A 20926-nucleotide genomic window follows, 5' to 3' on the forward strand; every position below is an offset into this window, starting at 1 on the left:
AAAAATTATTTGAATTATAATGCATATTTGATTATTTATTTTTTTATCCTATAGGTGTATTAATCTGTTGTCAAGCTGCAGTATCAGATCTAGTTACTGATTTGGGATCAAATGTGAGCATAAACTGTGATCTTGATGAAAATGAGGTTTATTGGATTTTACTGAAAACACCAGATCCTCCAACAGGATCTTTCTCATTACCAATATCACCTTTTTACTTCAATACATTCAGAAAGAAATAGTCAGTGCAGTTTAAACATTATCTGGTTATTAATAATATGTCTGTTGATGATTTAGAAGTTTATTACTGTATGAACACACGCACACCTCCAAAACTCAGCAACAGCAGCAGAAAATACAGGTGCATCTCAATAAATTCGAACGTCGTGGAAAAGTTCATTTATTTCAGTAATTCAACTCAAATTGTGAAACTCGTATATTAAATAAATTCAATGCACAAAGACTGAAGTAGTTTAAGTCTTTTGGTTCTTTTAATCTTTAACAAAAACCCACCAATTCACTATCTCAACAAATTAGAATATGGTGACATGCCAATCAGCTGATCAACTCAAAACACCTGCAAAGGTTTCCTGAGCCTTCAAAATGGTCTCTCAGTTTGGTTCACTAGGCTACACAATCATGGGGAAGACTGCTGATCTGACAGTTGTCCAGAAGACAATCATTGGCACCCTTCACAAGGAGGGTAAGCCACAAACATTCATTGCCAAAGAAGCTGTTCACAGAGTGCTGTATCCAAGCATGTTAACAGAAAGTTGAGTGGAAGGAAAAAGTGTGGAAGAAAAAGATGCACAACCAACCGAGAGAACCGCAGCCTTATGAGGATTGTCAAGCAAAATCCATTCAAGAATTTGGGTGAACTTCACAAGGAATGGACTGAGGCTGGGGTCAAGGCATCAAGAGCCACCACACACAGACGTGTCGAGGAATTTGGCTACAGTTGTCGTATTCGTCTTGTTAAGCCACTCCTGAACCACAGACAACGTCAGAGACGTCTTACCTGGGCTAAGGAGAAGAAGAACTGGACTGTTGCCCAGTGATCCAAAGTCCTCTTTTCAGATGAGAGCAAGTTTTGTATTTCATTTGGAAACCAAGGTCCTAGAGTCTGGAGGAAGGGTGGAGAAGCTCATAGCCCAAGTTGCTTGAAGTCCAGTGTTAAGTTTCCACAGTCTGTGATGATTTGGGGTGCAATGTCATCTGCTGGTGTTGGTCCATTGTGTTTTTTGAAAACTGCACTGCACACGTTTACCAGGAAATTTTGGAGCACTTCATGCTTCTTTCTGCTGACCAGCTTTTTGAAGATGTTGATTTCATTTTCCAGCAGGATTTGGCACCTGCCCACACTGCCAAAAGCACCAAAAGTTGGTTAAATGACCATGGTGTTGGTGTGCTTGACTGGCCAGCAAACTCATCAGACCTGAACCCCATAGAGAATCTACAGGGTATTGTCAAGAGGAAAATGAGAAACAAGAGACCAAAAAATGCAGATGAGCTGAAGGCCACTGTCAAAGAAACTTGGGCTTCCGTACCACCTCAGCAGTGCCACAAACTGATCACCTCCATGCCACGCCGAATTGAGGCAGTAATTAAAGCAAAAGGAGCCTCTACCAAGTATTGAGTACATATACAGTAAATGAACATACTTTCCAGAAGGCCAACAATTCACTAAAAATGTTTTTTTTTTTTTTTGGTCTTATTCTAATTTGTTGAGACAAAATCATTTTGAAGTTAAAAGTGCTTAAAAGATAAAGGTGCTAAATGTCTTAAAGAGATAGTTCACCCAAAAATAAAAATTATGTCATCATTTATCCCCCCTCATGTAGTTTAAACCTGTATGTGTCTTGCTTTCTGTGAAACAAGGATGTTTTGAAGAATGTTGGCAACCAAAGACACAAACATTTCTTAAAATATCATAGATGTTTGGAATGAGATGAGGGAGAGTAAATTATGAGACAATTTACTCTTTTGGGTGAACTATACCTTTAAATATACATATAATAGGAACATTTCTGTCTTTATATATTAGCCAGAGCAGCACAGTTTCTTCTTAAACAATTTTGAAGATCGCCCCTTAAACTTTTCAAACAAAATAATATTTTTTAGCTGCGTACAGTTGTGTATCCAATAGAAAACTTGTGGGGTGACATCAAAACTGCTGTTTCTGAGGCAAAACCAAGAAATGCAGAGGAATTGTGGTATGTAGTGCAATCGTCCTGTGCTGGAATACCTGTTCACAGGTTCCAGATTCCATGCAACACAGATGTGAAGCAGTTCTCAGAAACCATGGCTATACAACTAAATGTTAGTTCAGTCATTCACAAGAAAGCTAAATCTTCAAGCATTTTCCTGTTTATACAGTAAATGTTTGACTTTGTAAAGAAAAAATGCAGACTCTACTATTTTTTGAACAGCCTAATATTCCTTTTTCTTCACTTTCTGTAAAGTAATAACAAATTTGCTAATTTTTTCTTCATGTTTTGATTTAGAATAGAATGCAATGTTCCCAGTGCATTTGTGTGTACTGAAGTAAATTTTGATTTTGAGCTTTACTCGCTTTTTTTAAACAAACTGCTATTATTTTGAACACAACTACATACGTAAAAATGCAGTTTTTACTGTTTTGTTTGTATATATCTACAGAAAAATGGCCGTAATATTTCTGTTCTGTTTGTGAGTCTAGTCTTATTCTTTTATCTTCCGTATGGACAAAGAAATATCAAAATTGAAAGAATGCATTTTTTTAAAATGTAAGAAAACAGGAAGTATTAACATGAAAATGACACTCCTGCCTTCAAAAACTTGTTTCACACAAAGAACACACAAAGCTTTTCCTTTGTATGAACTTTTCAGCTGGACCTTCAGGGATTCTGCTAATTCTTGATAATGTGGATATTTGAACATGACCATGTTAACTCAAATCAACAGACAGAACAATAAAAGCAAGTCTTATGATGACAAACTCCGAGACAGACTGAAGGTGAATCAAACTGGATCTCTGACATACACTAACACCAGAAACACAGACTCTGGAAGAAACCAGCAGCAGCACAGAGATGACACTCAACATATTTCATACTACTGCACTAAATACAAATAGACAGGCTAAATAGCTTTGTTTCAAAAACAGCATTGAAAAATCAAATATAAACTGGTTGCTCTTTGTTTTCTGTTTATTACTGATGAATCCTCAAAAAGATCTGAAGCCTCGAAACCCCAACCTTCAACATCACTGTTTGATACAGAAGACTTCAGTTTGATATCCTCACTGCCTTTGTTCATCCTGTTCACAAACACTTTAACACTACAAAAGCCAGACTCATCTGAGCTGCTTACTCCTTTAAGCTGTTTCACCTTTAAATAAAACAAAATGATCAGTTGAATACTAAAGCAACATTAATTATTCAATATCACGTTTATAATACACATTGCATTATTTCATTGTAAAGTCTGAGTCTCTTCCACCTGTATGGATTACATTTACACATTTATCACACATTTATTTCTCCTCATAGACACAGAGAAGCTCCTCTGTGGATCCTCACCTGATGTTTACTGCTCCTCATCATGATTTCAAACTATGATATACAGGATTTATCATCTGCTGGTGATTGAACTCTATCAGGGAGTCTTAGCAATGGATCTAAACTGTAAGGTGGAATAGAAGAAAGAAAAAAAATCAGTGTTCAGTGGAACAAATTGTAAATTAGTTACTACTAAAATACTAATAAAAATACTGAATACTGAAAATACTAATGGCCTGTTGTTCGCGACATCGTGGAAATAGAAACCGTTTCTAAATTAGACATTTTGCGTGTCGCCGTCGTGGCTATAGGACAAAAACTCTGATTAACATGGAAAAAATACCTTTTAATCGCATGTCGTGGCATTGCGTGTAGTTAGGACATGGTGTAAGACTTTTGCACAGTACTGTACATGCGGCCAGTTGTTATCACAGGATGAACTCCTTCAGGATGATACAAGTCCTGATCAACATGTCAGCATTTATTCTGTGATAAGTGGCTGTATGTACATTATCCCTTACATAAAGTAAATGTAAAGTAATGTGACGTGTTGCTTGTCAAAGTAAAAACACACAAGAGACCGAGACATTGATCATGTGATGCTGGACGACTGGGAGCTGAAGCTGGAATCTGCACTGATTTTACCAGCGTTTTCCTACAATCTGACCAAGACTATTTTCAATCTGTAATCATTCACTATTACTGATGTAATTAAAGCAAGTATTGTTGAATAAAGCTGTGACAGCTTTGTGTTAAACAATGTAATCAATTTACATTTCATTCTAACACAAACCCTTTGCTGCAATAAAGCTATGATAATTTGATAAATCACCTTTCACCAATATTTGAAAGTATATGTTTGTTCACATATCAGAGGTAAATGACGATCTGTCAAAAAGTGATGTTTACTCGCCTCAGTTTACAGTTTGAGTCTCGAAGCACATCAATGAGCTGCTGCTTTGAGTCTCCAATGTTACTGATTCTCAGATTTAGCTCTTTTAGAAACTGCAGTGCTTTTGTGTTTGTCAAAGACTGAGTTAAAGAAGAAACATCTGTAATACCACAGTTATTTAGACTAGAAAGAGAAACAGGAAGAGAGATCATCTTACAAACAAATCATAAAGGTTCAGAATTTTACACAAATATAATGTGAACCCAAACTCAGAGATATCGAGTATAACATGTTTTGGTTTAAACTGTTGAAGTGATTTTAAGCATTTTGATTCTTGTATGTGAATGTTACTGACCTCAATCTCTCCAGTTTACAGTGTGAATCCATCAGTACGTCACATAAGTGATTCACTCCTGTGTTTTTTATTTGATTCACACTGAGGTTCAGCTCTCTCAGGTGTGATGGGTTTGATTTCAGAGCTGAAGTCAGGATGAGACACTGTTTCTCTGTAATACTGCAATCACACAGACTGAAGACAGAAAGAGAAAAGACAATGAATCAGATGCATGTCAAGTTCATGCGCAGGTTAATGCATTATGAACAAATGCCGTACAGTCACTAATGTACACCAGCAAAATCATGCAAACTTATAATATATGAACGAACAAACCAAGAGAGGAGCATTTGAGGAAACTAGTTACAATTCAAGTATGATCTGTCCTCACTTAACTGATTTAAATTTTTCCAATGTAAAGTAATATATAGGATCAATATAGAAACAATAGAAATATTTACAATATAAATGGCCTATTTCACATTTTTAAACGAAGAAAGTCTTATACATGAATAAATTATTTTAAGCCATTTTAGAGTGTAGTTTACAATCTTTAAATATACGAATATACTAAACATACATTTTGCTTAATAAAAGATTTAGTGAAAAATAACATTAGTCCAGTAACTGTCAGAATCATCTACTGTCATTTGTTACTGTTTTTTAGTCTGTTGTCACTTCTGTCACAGCAAAGATGTCAGATTTCAGCAAGTTTCATGCTTTTTCTGATACACATACAAACCCATTAACTAATAGTATTTCTGAACTAAACAGTAAACATTAATCACACTGTAACTGCTGTACAGTATAATAATACTAACTCTAGTTTCTCCAGCTTGCATTGTGGATTCATCAGTAGATCACTGAGGTTTTTCGCTCCAGAGTCTCCTAGTTCATTCCTGCTCAGGTCCAGCTCTCTCAGGTGTGATGGGTTTGATTTCAGAGCAGAAGTCAGGATGAGACACTGTTTCTCTGTAATTCTGCATCCACACAGACTGAAGACAGAAAGAGAAAAGACAATGACTCAGATGTATGATGATCATCTTATTGAAGAGCTACAGTAGGTGTAGATCATTGTGATAAATGATCTGTACAGAAATGCAGTGTGATTTGTTCATTCTAACATGCTGCAGTCTGAAAGTGTTGGGCTCTTTAAGAACGTAAGGCCCATCTTCACTCTCTCATTGTGTGTTTGCGGTGAACACACAGGAGTTATGTTGATGTGATGTGTCGTGTTTGTGACATGAGCTCTGTTAATAAAAGTGTCATCAGTTTCGCATGAAGCAGGTTACTGTTTTACATTAAGCAAAACAGTAGGCATTTAGTCAGTCACACAGTCTGTAGTTCCCCTAATTTGTTTATAATCGTGACACTAGTTCTGTATGCTGGAAAGTGTTGTTTATTCCATTTCATTTTTATTGTTTATTATTTTGTTTATAGTAGCAGCAGGTGCACATCTCATGATATTTCTGCAAAACAACTAGTAGACAATCAGTACATTTTTCCCCAAATACTTTAAATGCAATTATTTACTAGTTAGAACATTTATGACCAATGGCAAAGGCTGGAAAATGCAATGCTATGGTAATATGGTTGCAGTTACTTTAAACAGTAAACTTTATTCCACTGTAAAGCCCAAAACACACTGCACGATTTTAGCAATCTTATAAGATCACTGCATGTCACACTGTGCGACATGCATCTAATAAACTTGGCTACGACGTGTGTGTAGAGTAGACTGTATGAAGATGACACCTACTGATTCGTACGATACGACGCACGTTACTATAAAATAATAAATGTCATCAGCATGCGCTAGTGGTAAACAAAAAGAGCATGATAAATCACAGTTTAGCAGTTGTAGTTTTTATGTGTGCTGAAAAAAATGGAAGCGACGAAAGAGAAAAAGATAAGAGCTTGAGGTAAGCAGTTTTATGTTTTAGCGCCATGTCACATTTTTATTGGTTGGTCAAGAAACGTGGATCGCACCAGCAAACACAATGTATGCAATGATCATGCTGTATTGTAGGCCATCTGTGGTCGCAAGACCGTGAAAATGGCAGTCTTTGAACCTCTCTCACTGTACAACATAAGAGCACCGATTAGGAGCCACAATCACAGAAATCGCCACAATTTTTTCACCCAAACTTTCATCTGGGACAGCCGAAAATTGTGCAGTGTGTTTGGGCTTAACTGCTGTACAGTATAATGATACTAACTGTAGTTTCTCCAACTTGCATCGTGGGTTCATCAGAAGATCACTGAGGTTTTTCACTCCAGAGTCTCCTAGTTCATTCCAGCTCAGGTCCAGCTCTCTCAGGTGTGATGGGTTTGATTTCAGAGCAGAAGTCAGGGTGAGACACTGTTTCTCTGTCATACTGCATAAATACAGACTGAAGACAGAAAGAGAAAAGACAATGAATCAGATCTATGTTAAGTTCATGTGTGAGTTAAATGCATCATGAATAAATGCTATAAAGTCACTGATGCACCAGCAAACTCATGGAAACTTATAATATATGAACAAACAAACCAAAAGAGGAGCATTTGAGAAAACTAGTAACAATTCAAGTTCGGGTCCATTACAATCTAAAAATTAACAATATAAATGGTCTATTTCACATTTTTAAATGAAGAAAATCTTATATATGAAGGAGTTATTTTAAGCCATTTTAGAGTGTAGTTTACAATCTCTAAATATACTAAATATACATTTATCAGATAATATCAGATTTCAGCAAGTTTCATGCTGTTTCTACTGATACACATACAAACCCATTAACTAATAGTATTTCTGAATTTTTCTTCAGATGGACAAATGCCAGAAGGTGCAGTGCTAGAAATGATGTGACGTGAACCCAGCGGTCTTAAACTAAACAGTAAACATTAATCACACTGTAACTGCTGTACAGTATAATGATACTAACTGTAGTTTCTCCAGCTTGCATTGTGGGTTCATCAGTAGATCACTGAGGTTTTTCGCTCCAGAGTCTCCTAGTTCATTGACACTGAGGTCCAGCTCTCTCAGGTGTGATGGGTTTGATTTCAGAGCTGAAGTCAGGATGAGATACTGATTCTCTGTAATACTGCATCTATACAGACTGAAGACAGAAAGACAAAAGACAATGAATCAGATCTATGTTAAGTTCATGTGTGAGTTAAATGCATCATGAATAAATGCTATAAAGTCACTGATGCACCAGCAAACTCATGGAAACTTATAATATATGAACAAACAAACCAAAAGAGGAGCATTTGAGAAAACTAGTAACAATTCAAGTTCGGGTCCATTACAATCTAAAATTAACAATATAAATGGTCTATTTCACATTTTTAAATGAAGAAAATCTTATATATGAAGGAGTTATTTTAAGCCATTTTAGAGTGTAGTTTACAATCTCTAAATATACTAAATATACATTTATCAGATAATATCAGATTTCAGCAAGTTTCATGCTGTTTCTACTGATACACATACAAACCCATTAACTAATAGTATTTCTGAATTTTTCTTCAGATGGACAAATGCCAGAAGGTGCAGTGCTAGAAATGATGTGACGTGAACCCAGCGGTCTTAAACTAAACAGTAAACATTAATCACACTGTAACTGCTGTACAGTATAATGATACTAACTGTAGTTTCTCCAGCTTGCATTGTGGGTTCATCAGTAGATCACTGAGGTTTTTCGCTCCAGAGTCTCCTAGTTCATTGACACTGAGGTCCAGCTCTCTCAGGTGTGATGGGTTTGATTTCAGAGCTGAAGTCAGGATGAGATACTGATTCTCTGTAATACTGCATCTATACAGACTGAAGACAGAAAGACAAATAACAATGAATCAGAAGTGTGATTACCAACTAACTAACTAAAACTAACATTTAAATGAACTACAAACATTGTAACAAGGCAACAGTTTAGAATCCCAAATTTACCTTTTATGATGATGATTTAAATTGTTTCTGTCTACTCACTATTGTCATAAAACATTTTAGTCTCAAAGACCAATGTTCAAACAAAACAAATACAAGTCAAACTCATAGATAGTCTGTGTGTGTCAAACAATATTTAATACTTCACATTATTGTGGCTCTGTGTGATGCTGAGAAAAACAAAACCACTCTGATGCAACAATATATTAATATTGTTAACAGCTACAGTAACATTACTATTAAAATTAACACAACATTTCAAATAAATGAACAATACTCACATCAGTGTGTTGAGTGTACAGTGTTTATCCTGCAGTAGAGCAGCGATCTGATTCACTCGTGTGTCTCCTAGTTCACGTTTACTCAGATTCAGTTCTCTCAGGAGTAACGGGTTTTTACCCACAATTCCAGTCACATACTGACAGGCTTCATCTGCAGCAGGACCCAAAAACCTGCAGAAGAGAAGATGAAGCAGGATTCAGTTAACTAAATGTCAATCGCATTACAAAACAGACTGATAAACAGATAAACAGAGATAAACAAAGAGATGAGATTAATTATTGTTCTAATGATAAGCTCTAGTTACTTTTAACACTTCTTTGTACATTTAAATACACAAATAAATATATAAAAATTTGAAACCAAACTCTAATCGTACTAGATCATGATTTCAGGATGAATACAGAGAGTGAAATTAAAGCCTCAAGATCTTTCTGGATTTTAATCAGGAATGAGAAACATCAGCACAGAGAAAACTGGCTTGTGAAACCGAATATTGTGATCATCTGGAGACTCATAGACCTGCTGCAGAGACACAGTGATGGAGTGAATCTGAGCTTGATGGATATTAAACTACAGTGTGCTCAGAAACATTTAAAGGGGTCTTGATTTGAGAAAGCATACCTTCCTTGTTTCTTTGACATGTAAGAGGTCATTGTGCTATAAAAACATACTGTAAGTTTCAGAACTCAATTTCTTTGTTGGTCCAAAAACAGCTTTTATTGAAACGAAGCTGTCAAATGACTCGTTTTAGATTTTGTGTCAGTATAATAATAGTGTGATGTTAATTATCAAGGTTATCTTACTCCAGAATAGCAGCACATCTAGTGACCCATAATGTCTATTTGATCTGTCGCTTGTATCACAACTAAACAGTGTTGACAGTTATCAATAATCACAGCATTTGATCTTTCAACTTTGATAACTTTTGATGCAACAAATTGTGCAGCTTATTACTAAAATAACTTATGAATATTTAGCCTGCAGATAATTTATTTTGTATTATTTCATCACGTCTCACCTCAATGTCTTCAGTTGACAGTTCTGATCCTGTAGTAAATCATTGAGCTCCTTCACTCCTGATTGTCCAGGATCATTTCCTGTGAGATCCAGCTCTATCAGGTGTGAAGGGTTTGATCTCAGAGCTGAAGCCAGAGCTTTATAACCTTCTTCAGTGATACTGCAGTCTGAAAGTCTAGAAAACAAGTCACCATTGCATGTGCATGATCTATTCTACACTAATATAAAAAAAAATCATATAATTATGTAACCCCCCAAACAATCCCATAAAATTTTTCATTTAAATATTAAATCACAGTGACAGTATTTAATACAATATGTGGTCCCACTTTATATTAGGTGGCCTTAACTAATCAATCATTTGATTGCACTTGTGTACATACTGTACATATTTTTTACATTGTAATTACATTTTTAAAAATACCTGCATGTAATTACATCTGTAATTAATTTCTGTAGTTACATTTATATTTACACTGTTGACCCATCCCTTACACCTTAACCCACACTTAAACCTACCCATACCACCAAACCTGTCCCTAACCTTACCCGTATCCCACCTCAATAGCAGCAAAAGTGTTTTGCAATATAATTTGAACACAATAAGTACATTGTACTTATTTTTTGAAGTAAGCACATAGCAGTTAAGGCCACCTAATATAAAGTGGGACACAGTATGTAATACAACCAGTAATACAATATGTAAAAATAGTGCAACTAAACTTCATAATAACTTCATACTTTTTAAAGACAGTTCATCTAATCAAAAGCACATTAATAAATGTATTTTCACATGTATGAATACACACTTTAGTTTCTCCAGCCTGCATTGTGGATTTTCCAACAGGTGACAGATCTTCTCTATTCCTGAGTTTTCTAGTTTATTCCCACTCAGATCCAGCTCTATCAGGTTTGAAGGATTTGAATTAAATGCTGAAGTCAGAGCACCACAACCTTCTTCTGTAATACTGTTATTATTCAGCCTGCAGGAAAAAAAAAGACAGGAAACATTCTTCAGTTTATCTTGAAAACATTTTAATGAACAGCAATGACAGTCTTTATCTTAACCAGTTAAAATAATGTTATTATTAAAAGATATTATACTCACTTCAGTGTGTTGAGTGTACAGTGTTTATCCTGCAGTAGAGCAGCGATCTGATTCACTCGTGTGTCTCCTAGTTCATGTTCACTCAGATTCAGCTCTCTCAGGAGTAACGGGTTTTTACCCACAATTCCAGTCACATACTGACAGCTTTCATCTGCAGCAGCACCCAAAAACCTGCAGAAGAGAAGATGAAGCAGGATTCAATTCAGTTCTCAACTAAACTTGGTATAGTCAAAAATGGAAAACATTGCTTAAAACTAAGATTTTATTTATATTTAATATAAATCAGTGTGTTTGTTTGTTTTCTGTTTATTTCACTTTTAAAGCACACATTAATACAACCTGTTTGTTGCCCAAGGTGCTGTACAAACAAAGTAAAACAAATAAAACCAAGAAAATATACAGAAAATAAATACAAAATAAACACTAAATATTCAATGACACCCCTCGTTACCCAGTAGAATCAAAAGCCTGAGATAATAAATGAGTTTTTAACCGAGTTTTAAATGTAAATATAGTTGGAGCTGCTCTAACATACAGGGGTAATGAATTCCACAGTCTAGGTGCAATTACTGAAAAGGCCCGATCACCCCTAAGTTTTAATCTAGACCTAGGAATATTTAGAAGCAGCTGATCAGAGGACCTAAGGGATCTAGTAGGCGTGTGTCGTTTCAGAAGGACTGCAAGGTAAGGTGGTGCCAAACCATTTAATGATTTGAAAACAAACAATAAAAGCTTAAAATCTATTTGGAAACGTACTGGCAGCCAATGAAGGGAAAATAGAACTGGTGTAATATGGAGTACCGGAAACGAGAAGTAACACACATGGTAAGTGTGTTACCCTTGACAACAACAATAGATTGTGCAGCTTATGTGACTGAAATAATACTTCTATAAAGAGTCACTTGAATTATGATATATGATATGATATAATATATATGATATGATATATCAATTCTCACCTCAGTGTCTTCAGCTGACAGTTCTGATCCTGTAGTAAATCATTGAGTTCCTTCACTCCTGATTGTCCAGGATCATTTCCTGTGAGATCCAGCTCTATCAGGTGTGAAGGGTTTGATCTCAGAGCTGAAGCCAGAGCTTTATAACCTTCTTCAGTGATACTGCAGCATGAAAGTCTTGAACAGAAAGTAAAATGTAACATTCAGCTGATTAAACCTTTTGTTAAAAAAATTAACTGTACAGTATGGTGTTGTCAGAACACCCCGCTTGTCAGTTACTACGGTACCAAGTAAATACTTAAATTTTAAATCGTAAGGATAGCAGCCTTTCCACAGTACCAGTAGTATTGAGTACCGAGCCACCGAGCCACTGACACTGACAAGAGTTTTATTAATCAAAATATAAAATAATCAAGTATAATCAATGTAAATATAAGCCATTTATGTATCAAGTTATTCTACTAATATAATCTTGTATCTGCCTGTGTGTAGAGGCCTGCATGAATGGAACATGCGGACATATGGTAAAGCAACATATCCTGTTTTGACATTACACTAAATATATGAGGGGGCCCCCTACCTTCACGGGACATAAAATTAAGGTCTCCTGTCTGCCCATTCACTGCTCTACTTAAGCAGCGCACACACACACACTCATTGTGAAGTCTTGTTTTGCCCCGTCTGACATTCCGAGCGGTCCCCTGTACTCTATTGTTTCCCTGTGTTTGATCTTGGACTGTTGACGACTCTTGATTCTCTGCCGCCTGCCCTGACTCCTGCCTGGTACCGTTTATGTCTCTACTCTGCCTCTGATATCCCTACTGCTGTTGTATTACCTCTGCCTGTTTGACCCTGATTAAGATCATTAAAGTGAAGCTGCAAATGGATCCACACGCTTCTGACCCATCATTACAATATGGACTTAATAGATTAATTAAAATAAGATATACATTTAATGTTATGTTAATAGATGAATAAAAATATTGCACGTGCTTAAAACTGAAGACTTCTAAAATTTGTGTCTTGTTGTCCCTGGGAGACAATATGAAGGTTAATCCATTACAGAGTTTCAGAGATTTGGGTTTGAGTTAACTAAATAAAGAGCAAGATTGGGTGACCAAGTTCATAGAAATGTTGAATCAAAAGCTATAGGATATTTAAAAATAATAATGGAACTTGTTGATTAAATAAAATAAAATAAATTATTTTATGTTGTGGTTGGGGAAAATTCATTCACCATTACTAGATTATTCTGAACCATGCAAATATAGAAGAAAAATTATGATTGAGGTCTTTAGTTTACCATACATACTGTTGTAAAAGAAAGGATTCTTTTGTTTAATTGTAATACATAATAAAGGTAGATTACTGCTGCTTTCTGCATTTTGCAAAGAAAAAAACTGCTTGCTATTTTTCTGCAACGAAGAGCTTGCTTTACTAAAATAGAATAAGGGAACTGCTGTTTTTAACCAGATTACCTTTTTTAATAATTGTATTTATTTATTTTGACCTTTTTTATTAAGGGGCCATAGAAAGAGATGGTTGAAAAGTGAAAATTAGATAAAGAGCTGATTGCTCAGACACAATTTGGATAGAGTTTACAAAGGTTCAGTTTGATTAATGCAGTCTCTGAGTGTTAAGATTTCAGATGGCTTCTGGATCAGTGCCTTGACAAGTGGAAGCAATGAACTGGAGTCTGTTTAACAAAGTGGCGAAGAAGCAAAGACAGCTGCAGAGAGAAGAAGAGGGAGGGGCTGATAGATTTTCAGCTACCCTCCGAAAAAAGGAGTGCACACTTCTGCATGGAGAAAGGCTGAGTTAAAGCAGGAAAAGGTGAATCTTTCACTTGAGACTTTTCCTGAGTGTGAAGAGAACATCCTGAAATGCAAAACTCTGGCAAGAACAATCAAAAGCCAGACTGAGGAGAGGCAGAGAAACAACGGAGATCATACACCACAACATCAGACCTTTGAGTGCCATCACAGACTGACGACCCAGTGCAACAGCCAAACAGCTTCAACAGGCTGATGATCTAACCAGAAGCACTTCCATCCCTTCCCATTGTGTGCATTTACTTGATCACTTTAGAGACTGTTTCAAATTTTGTTAATTATTTTATTAACTTTTTATTAATCTTGATTATTCACTGGTCTCACAGCAGTTCTTTGAATTCTGTGTTTTAACTAACATTCTCAATCTGCTTTTCAATGGGTATCAGTCCAGCCTTATGTCTTAAAGAATAAGAAATTCTGACAGACAGAAGTGGGTGCTTGACTCACCAATCAGATAAAAAAATAAAATAATAATTATATATATATCGAGCTGGATTTGGCATAGTGAGAACTATCTCATTAACCAACTAGGGAAAAATGCACAACTGAATTATTGACAACAATGCTGATCTCTTTGGGAAAGAAAAAAAAAAGTAGACAAGATGTCTAATAGAAAAAAAAAAAAATTATATATATATATGGCTGATAAAATAAAAATATTGGTCACTCCATTTTGTTTAATGGTAATTTTCTAGGGCTAGATTGCATAAAATCATAATAAAAAATGTACTTCAAAAGATCCAAAATCATGAAATCACATATGCTGTCATCACTGGGGATAGCAAGATAGAAATGTTGATGGCCATGGATCCTAGATTATCCAGAGATCTCCAATCCTCTTCTCAAAGTAGCTCATGAGCAATAACAAAAAAAATATGACTAAACTTTAAATTAGACAAACAAGTGGCATTTGAGAAATTACAATTGGCTCTCTCAACTGCACAATGCCTAAGACAATTATTCTAAACCAATTAATCTATTAGATTTTGTTTGAGAAGGGGGGAAAAAAGAGGTTTTACTGCAGTGTTAAATTAAACTTTATAGTGACTGATGTTGTCCAGTTGCATAATAACATTTAGACACTATGTTGAACGCTACTAGGTCTACGGTCAGTAGAGTGTAAAAAAAAAAAAGTTCATGTTATATTCAGAATCTGTGGCATTCCACAACTAAAACCATTCAGTTCACAATCAGCTGAAATCTCAAGACAAAATATGTTTTTGGCCAAAAGGGGGGTGTGAAAAAGTATGAATGATGGTGTTGTATGGAGTGAAAGAAGGCGTCTGACGAGACACTGAGGCAGATCAATTATTTTGCCAAACAGCTGCATGCAAATTTTAATATGTGGGCCCACAGGGCAAATAATGCCCAGTAAAATAAAGACCATGGATGAATTTGGTTAAGTGTCCTGGTCAGTACCTAGGTCATTGTTGTGGCAGAAAGAAAAACAGTGCCACACTTGCGCAGCGCATTACATGGTCCACCCCACATCTAACTTTCTTTTCAGCATATCATAATGAAGCTGATTCTGTGTCAAAAGGATAAAATATTGTCTTTCTGACTGTTAACATAAAGTGGTTTGAGTGTTTTCCAGGTCAAAATGCCTATGCTACTGAGCAAGATAGGCCTAGGAAATTATCTAGTGATATAGTGGAACTCAGTTTATAAAACAGCGATATAACTGAATTAGTAAATTGTTGAGAATACATTTGAAATGAATTGAAAAAATTGTAAGGATGCAGATAACTGATTAAAACCAAATTCTTTATTATATTATAGAAAATAGTATACTCATTTTATTGACAGCAATGGATTTGTGAGAGCTCAAAAATGGGGCCAGGACAGCCCTCAACCCACATGAGATTTCCACAGGTCACACCAAGAAGGATAACTGTCCAGATGAGCAAATGAGCATGCTTTATATCACTAACAAAAACTCTGAAAATGTCCATTTACAGGTGACAGCAGTTCTATCAAGGCCAAGGAATGGTTTGCTCCACCATTAAGAACCAGTGAGTGTGCAGTTATGGCCTCAAGGAAGAATCTTGCATTGATCAGCAAAATAGTTGCAAAGTGACACCTGGGTCCACATCTCTCACCTTAAAATACGCCAACCAGCTTTAACAACCCCACACAGCATGAAGTGAGGGATGAAGGGCGTGCTAGTAACGACCCTCCCTTGCCAACGAGGGAAAGACCATTGCAACAATTCGCAAAGAATCACCCTGATGAAGATGGAGTGAGTGATGGGACAGCTAACAAGATGATCAAAATACTTGGGAGCCAACAAATGGAAAAGAGGAAGTGGAAAGAGAAGGAAACAGACAAGCAGACAACTCTGGAGAAAGTGACGAGGAGAGACAAGTGACACAAGATGAAGTGCAAACTGACGACAAATCAAAAAGATATAAGCAAGGAGCTCACATTCTTTTGTGAGAAGCAGAAAAGTGAAAAGATACCTGATGATCATCACATGCCCAATGCATATTGTAATTCTACAAGCTCAAGCGATAACCAACAGCACCCAGACTTCCCGAGAATTGACTTTTCAACCCTCAAATGAATCTAGCAGTGGCTTTAACTTAATCCAAAATGAACAAGAACTAGATGAGAAAGAAAAAAACATCTAGACAAAATAGACACATTGTAGATGACAATTATAACATTACTTGTTGCCTATTAAAATGGGCAATTCAGATATATTATGGGAAAAGGCAGAAGACAATAATTGGTATGAATGGGTAAAATACACAGCAGAAAAAGGAAAAATGGGAAAACTGCATAGTTTGCTTTGAAGCAAGACCAATTTTATATATTGTACCAATACTTATACACAGTTCCAGTTGTAGAATATTTCATATAGAATTTTCAATATTTAAAGGAAGGCCCACCACCTATATTTGATTAAATCAATATTGCATTGGCAGACATGTGGTGGATGTGCAAAAAAATATGGCCTCATGCCAACGCTACCAAAAAGTGGTCAGGATTATGTACTAGGGTTATGCCCTAGCCCTAACACATAAAATGAGTCACATCTCTCTAAAAGAGGAAGCAACAAAAGAAGAGAAATCCAGATCAAGAAGAGCCTATGAAAAAGACCCTGCAGTTTATATAGATTCAATTGGTCAACCAAGATGTATACCTTATGAGTTTAATGCAAGAGATGAAGTTAAATCAGGGTTGGAATCACTATTAATTTGAATTAAGAAAAAATAAAAATACAGAATGGATCAATTATGTATATATATATATATATATATATATATTTATATTTCAACCAGCAAAGATTTATTAATTACACTGGGGATCAATGCTGTACTTTTATACCAAATAATACTGCTCCAGAAGGAGCATTCACTGAAGTAATGACCAAATTGAAAAACCTAAGGATTGAACATGAAACTAACGCTGGGACAGATAATAAAATGTGGGATTGGTTTGATCTAAGGTTAGGAGCATGGGGAGCATGATTAGCCAAATTAGGAATGTTTTTAGGAGTTGCAGTATTGATAGGAGGATTACTGTTTTGCTGTGTACTTCCAATGCTGAGGTCACTAGTTATCAAAGCCACAGCTAAGCAAATGGAAATGCTAAGATGTCAAGACGATGAGAAATGGAAATTAAAGAGCAACCCAAATGTACATTACCAGGACTGGCCTTATGCACTCAACTGGAAGTCACAAACATTGACAAGTGATGGAGACTCTAGTTCCTCAACTGAGGACGAAGAAGTATAAAGATGAACCATACCCTGGGTGTAAGTGCTAGCCTAACCTCTGCCCAAGGGTAGCCCTCTACGATGCGCAAAGTGTCTGGGCTGAAGATCAACTATGCTATTTTTGTGATGTTACATTTTTATGTTTTGATGTTTACTTCTATTGTTTTCTACATAACGGTGACAACCACAGGCAAGCGCTGAAACAATTGCACGCTCATGCTTATAACATTGTTTTATCTTAAATAAGGGGTTACGGAGACGGGATCTTTTACTCCTTCCTAGTCAAGTGTGGGGGGAGATGTTTGGTCCTGCTGCTCCGCCAGAATGCGGTTACATAATCTAGTCATTGGTGATAAAACTGTGTGACTTAATTTAGTCACTAGGTAGTGATAACTGATGAGACTGAATTATGAAGCTGCACTCTGGGTAAATATAGGTGAGACTTAGTAAGTCTCAAAGGGGGGAATGATGAAGAGTTTTATTAATCAAAATATAAAATAATCAAGTATAATCAATGTAAATATAAGCCATTTATGTATCAAGTTATTCTACTAATATAATCTTGTATCTGCCTGTGTGGAAGAGGCCTGCATGAATGGAACATGCGGACATATGGTAAAGCTACATATCCTGTTTTGACATTACACTAAATATATGAGGGGGCCCCCTACCTTCACGGGACATAAAATTAAGGTCTCCTGTCTGCTTTTGGGTGGCAGGCTGGAGACACTGCCAAAAAAGGTAAAATGGCAATGTATGAAATGTACTGAACACGCCTAGAGAAAAACTGTATAAAAAGGCTGGACGGACACAGATTAGATAGAATTCACTGCAGTGTCTTCTCGGCCTTATTGTCTCTGAAGATAGTAAAGTCTCTCTTCTGGCATCAAAACCCCAAGACTTCAAGAGTGATTCTTCATAGAAAAAGCGGGAACCACCACACTGCTTTCAAACGCTCCTGTATTTGTGTGAGTGTCTGTGAAGAACAAAGCTTTCAATTTACAATGTGTTTTTGCAGCGCTGAGCATTGTAGCCAGTAACAGGTATGTTTGAACTGACACGACTGTACTGAACTGATACCAGCTTCATTGATTATAAGGGATCATCTTTGCTCACTTTCTGTGCATAGCATTCATAATTTGAATAAAAGTTTTATTTTTCATGCAAAGTACACATTGCAAAGTGTCCGGAGTGATGACTGTTTTTAAATGAGGGACTGAATCTCAAATAGCGATGTTTGACATTGTGAGAAACATCGCAACGGACGGGACAAAACCAATCTGATGTGTCACAATAGATCTGTGCGTAAGTGCTACAGACCGGCTCTGTTACCTGAAACGTGTTTCTTTGTTATTTTATTACTTTCATTTGATCTTTTTAATACAATGTTTACATAATTGAACACTATTTGAAGGCTAAATGCTAGTGTTTTAACTTTTACTTTATTGTATTGGGGTATTGGCTACTGAAATGTACCATGACAACACTAGTACAATATTAACCTCTAAAAAGGAAACTGTTTGCAAATTCTGTTCTGTGAACACATCAATTAAACAAAATACATTTTTAAACAAAAACTGGGGCCACACCCACCCTCCACCTTGCCCCACCTCTCTCCTCCTCATTAGCATTTAAAGCTACAGACACAGAAATGGCACGTCCTAAGGAAAGCTCATTGTGGGACTGGCTCATAGTGGCTGAAATTCTGCACCAAGGCTGAATTTCGGGAAACAGACTTCAGATACAGTACTAGGGACCACTTAGGCCTATATAAAAGCATCCAAAAAGCAGCATGTCATGGGACCTTTAAGAAAAGAGCTAGAGCAGTGAAAATTCCCATTTCCACCATCAGGGCAATAATGAATAATTTCCAATCAACAGAAAATGTTATGAATCTGCCTGGAAGAGGACGTGTGTCTATATCGTCCTAATGCACGGTGAGGAGGAGAATTTGAGTGGCCACAGACTCTTCAAGGACCACAGCTGGAGAATTGTAGAGAAAGGTTGAGTTTCGGGGTCAGAAAACCTTAAAAAAAATAATAAAAATAAAAAATTGTCAAACAGCACCACTATGTTGGTCGGGAGGGTTTGAAGAAAAATTCTCCTCACTCATCCAAAAACAATCTCCAGCATATTCAGTTATCAGACACAACTGGAACTTCAAATGGGACTGGCTTCTATGGTCAGATTATACTAAAAAATGAGCTTTTTAGCAGCAAACACTCAAGCTGGGTTTGGTGAACAGAGGGATAAAAAAGTACCCCATGTGTACAATGAAATATACTGCTGTATTTTTGATGTTGAAAATTTAGAGCTGTTAAACTGGCAAATCGAGGTTTCAAAAAGTATTGAATAAAAGGGTTCCATTAATTGTGGCCAATGTGTATTAGAGAAAAACATTTATTTCATAATGATATTTCCCCCCATTTTAAATTCTTATTCTCCAATGAAAGGTTAGATTTTTGTGAATTTTTTTAATAAAAGATCTAAAGGATTAACAATGCAGATTACTTTTCACAGCCTTCTTTGAGCATATTTACCAAGGGTGCCAATAATTCTGACCACGACTGTATATTATTAATATATTACTATTGTGCTTTATTTTTAGAGGAATGAGCATAGTATTTTTATTTCATATTTTCATTTTTACAGCAAATCTGCTGTAGAGCTATTTTTTTTGCCAAAAATTAAAAAGGAACGTACATTTTCATTTGATTTCATTTTAAAAGATTAAATTGCTAATGTTTTAAGCCTTCATTTGATTACCACCATTTTTTATAATACATTTTTAATAAATTATAAATCCAGAAAAAAATGAAATACTAAGATCAATTAATAAGAAATGCTTTTAAATTATTAAAATTATACCATTAAAAAGGAATCTAGAAAAATCTAAATGGAAAACACTGAATTTGAGAGTAATAAAACAACATTTGAGAATAAATAAAACTTTTCATATGACCCTAAAACATTTTTTGTTAAACGTTTAATATTTTTTGTTAAACTGTATACGTTTTATGATTTCAAATAATTAAGACATTTTTTATTACAATTCAATTTAACCATTAAAAACAGTCCAGAAAAAATAAATAAATAAACGAAAGAAAAATAGGTAATCCAGGTAAATTTAACATAATCCAGAAAAATAAATTCCAGAAAAATGTTCCAATAACATTAATTACAAATTGTAGTAAGTATGTACAACCTTAGTGAACAGACACAAAATTAATTCAATACAGCACATTCCTTAACCAACCTAAGGAGCCTCCCATCGGCCACAGCTGTGGTGGTAAAGTTGACAAATGACCAGCACAACG

The 20926-nt window shown here is 35.8% G+C and overlaps 1 protein-coding gene across 1 annotated transcript in view; it reads right to left on the minus strand.

Moving 5' to 3' along the window:
• Positions 1-206: 206 nt before the first annotated feature.
• LOC131530936 (NACHT, LRR and PYD domains-containing protein 3-like) overlaps positions 207-20926 on the minus strand; it is a 40168-nt gene continuing 19448 nt past the window's right edge. Inside the window, 13 exon segments of the mRNA XM_058761492.1 lie at positions 207-3369; positions 3561-3663; positions 4453-4614; positions 4787-4960; positions 5587-5760; positions 6985-7158; positions 7693-7866; positions 8400-8573; positions 8975-9145; positions 9994-10167; positions 10802-10975; positions 11101-11271; positions 12060-12233. Coding sequence (XP_058617475.1) covers positions 3594-3663; positions 4453-4614; positions 4787-4960; positions 5587-5760; positions 6985-7158; positions 7693-7866; positions 8400-8573; positions 8975-9145; positions 9994-10167; positions 10802-10975; positions 11101-11271; positions 12060-12233 — 1966 coding nt within the window. The 3' untranslated portion in view covers positions 207-3369; positions 3561-3593.

This window comes from Onychostoma macrolepis, chromosome 22, assembly GCF_012432095.1.
Source record: "Onychostoma macrolepis isolate SWU-2019 chromosome 22, ASM1243209v1, whole genome shotgun sequence".
Taxonomy (NCBI): domain Eukaryota; kingdom Metazoa; phylum Chordata; class Actinopteri; order Cypriniformes; family Cyprinidae; genus Onychostoma; species Onychostoma macrolepis.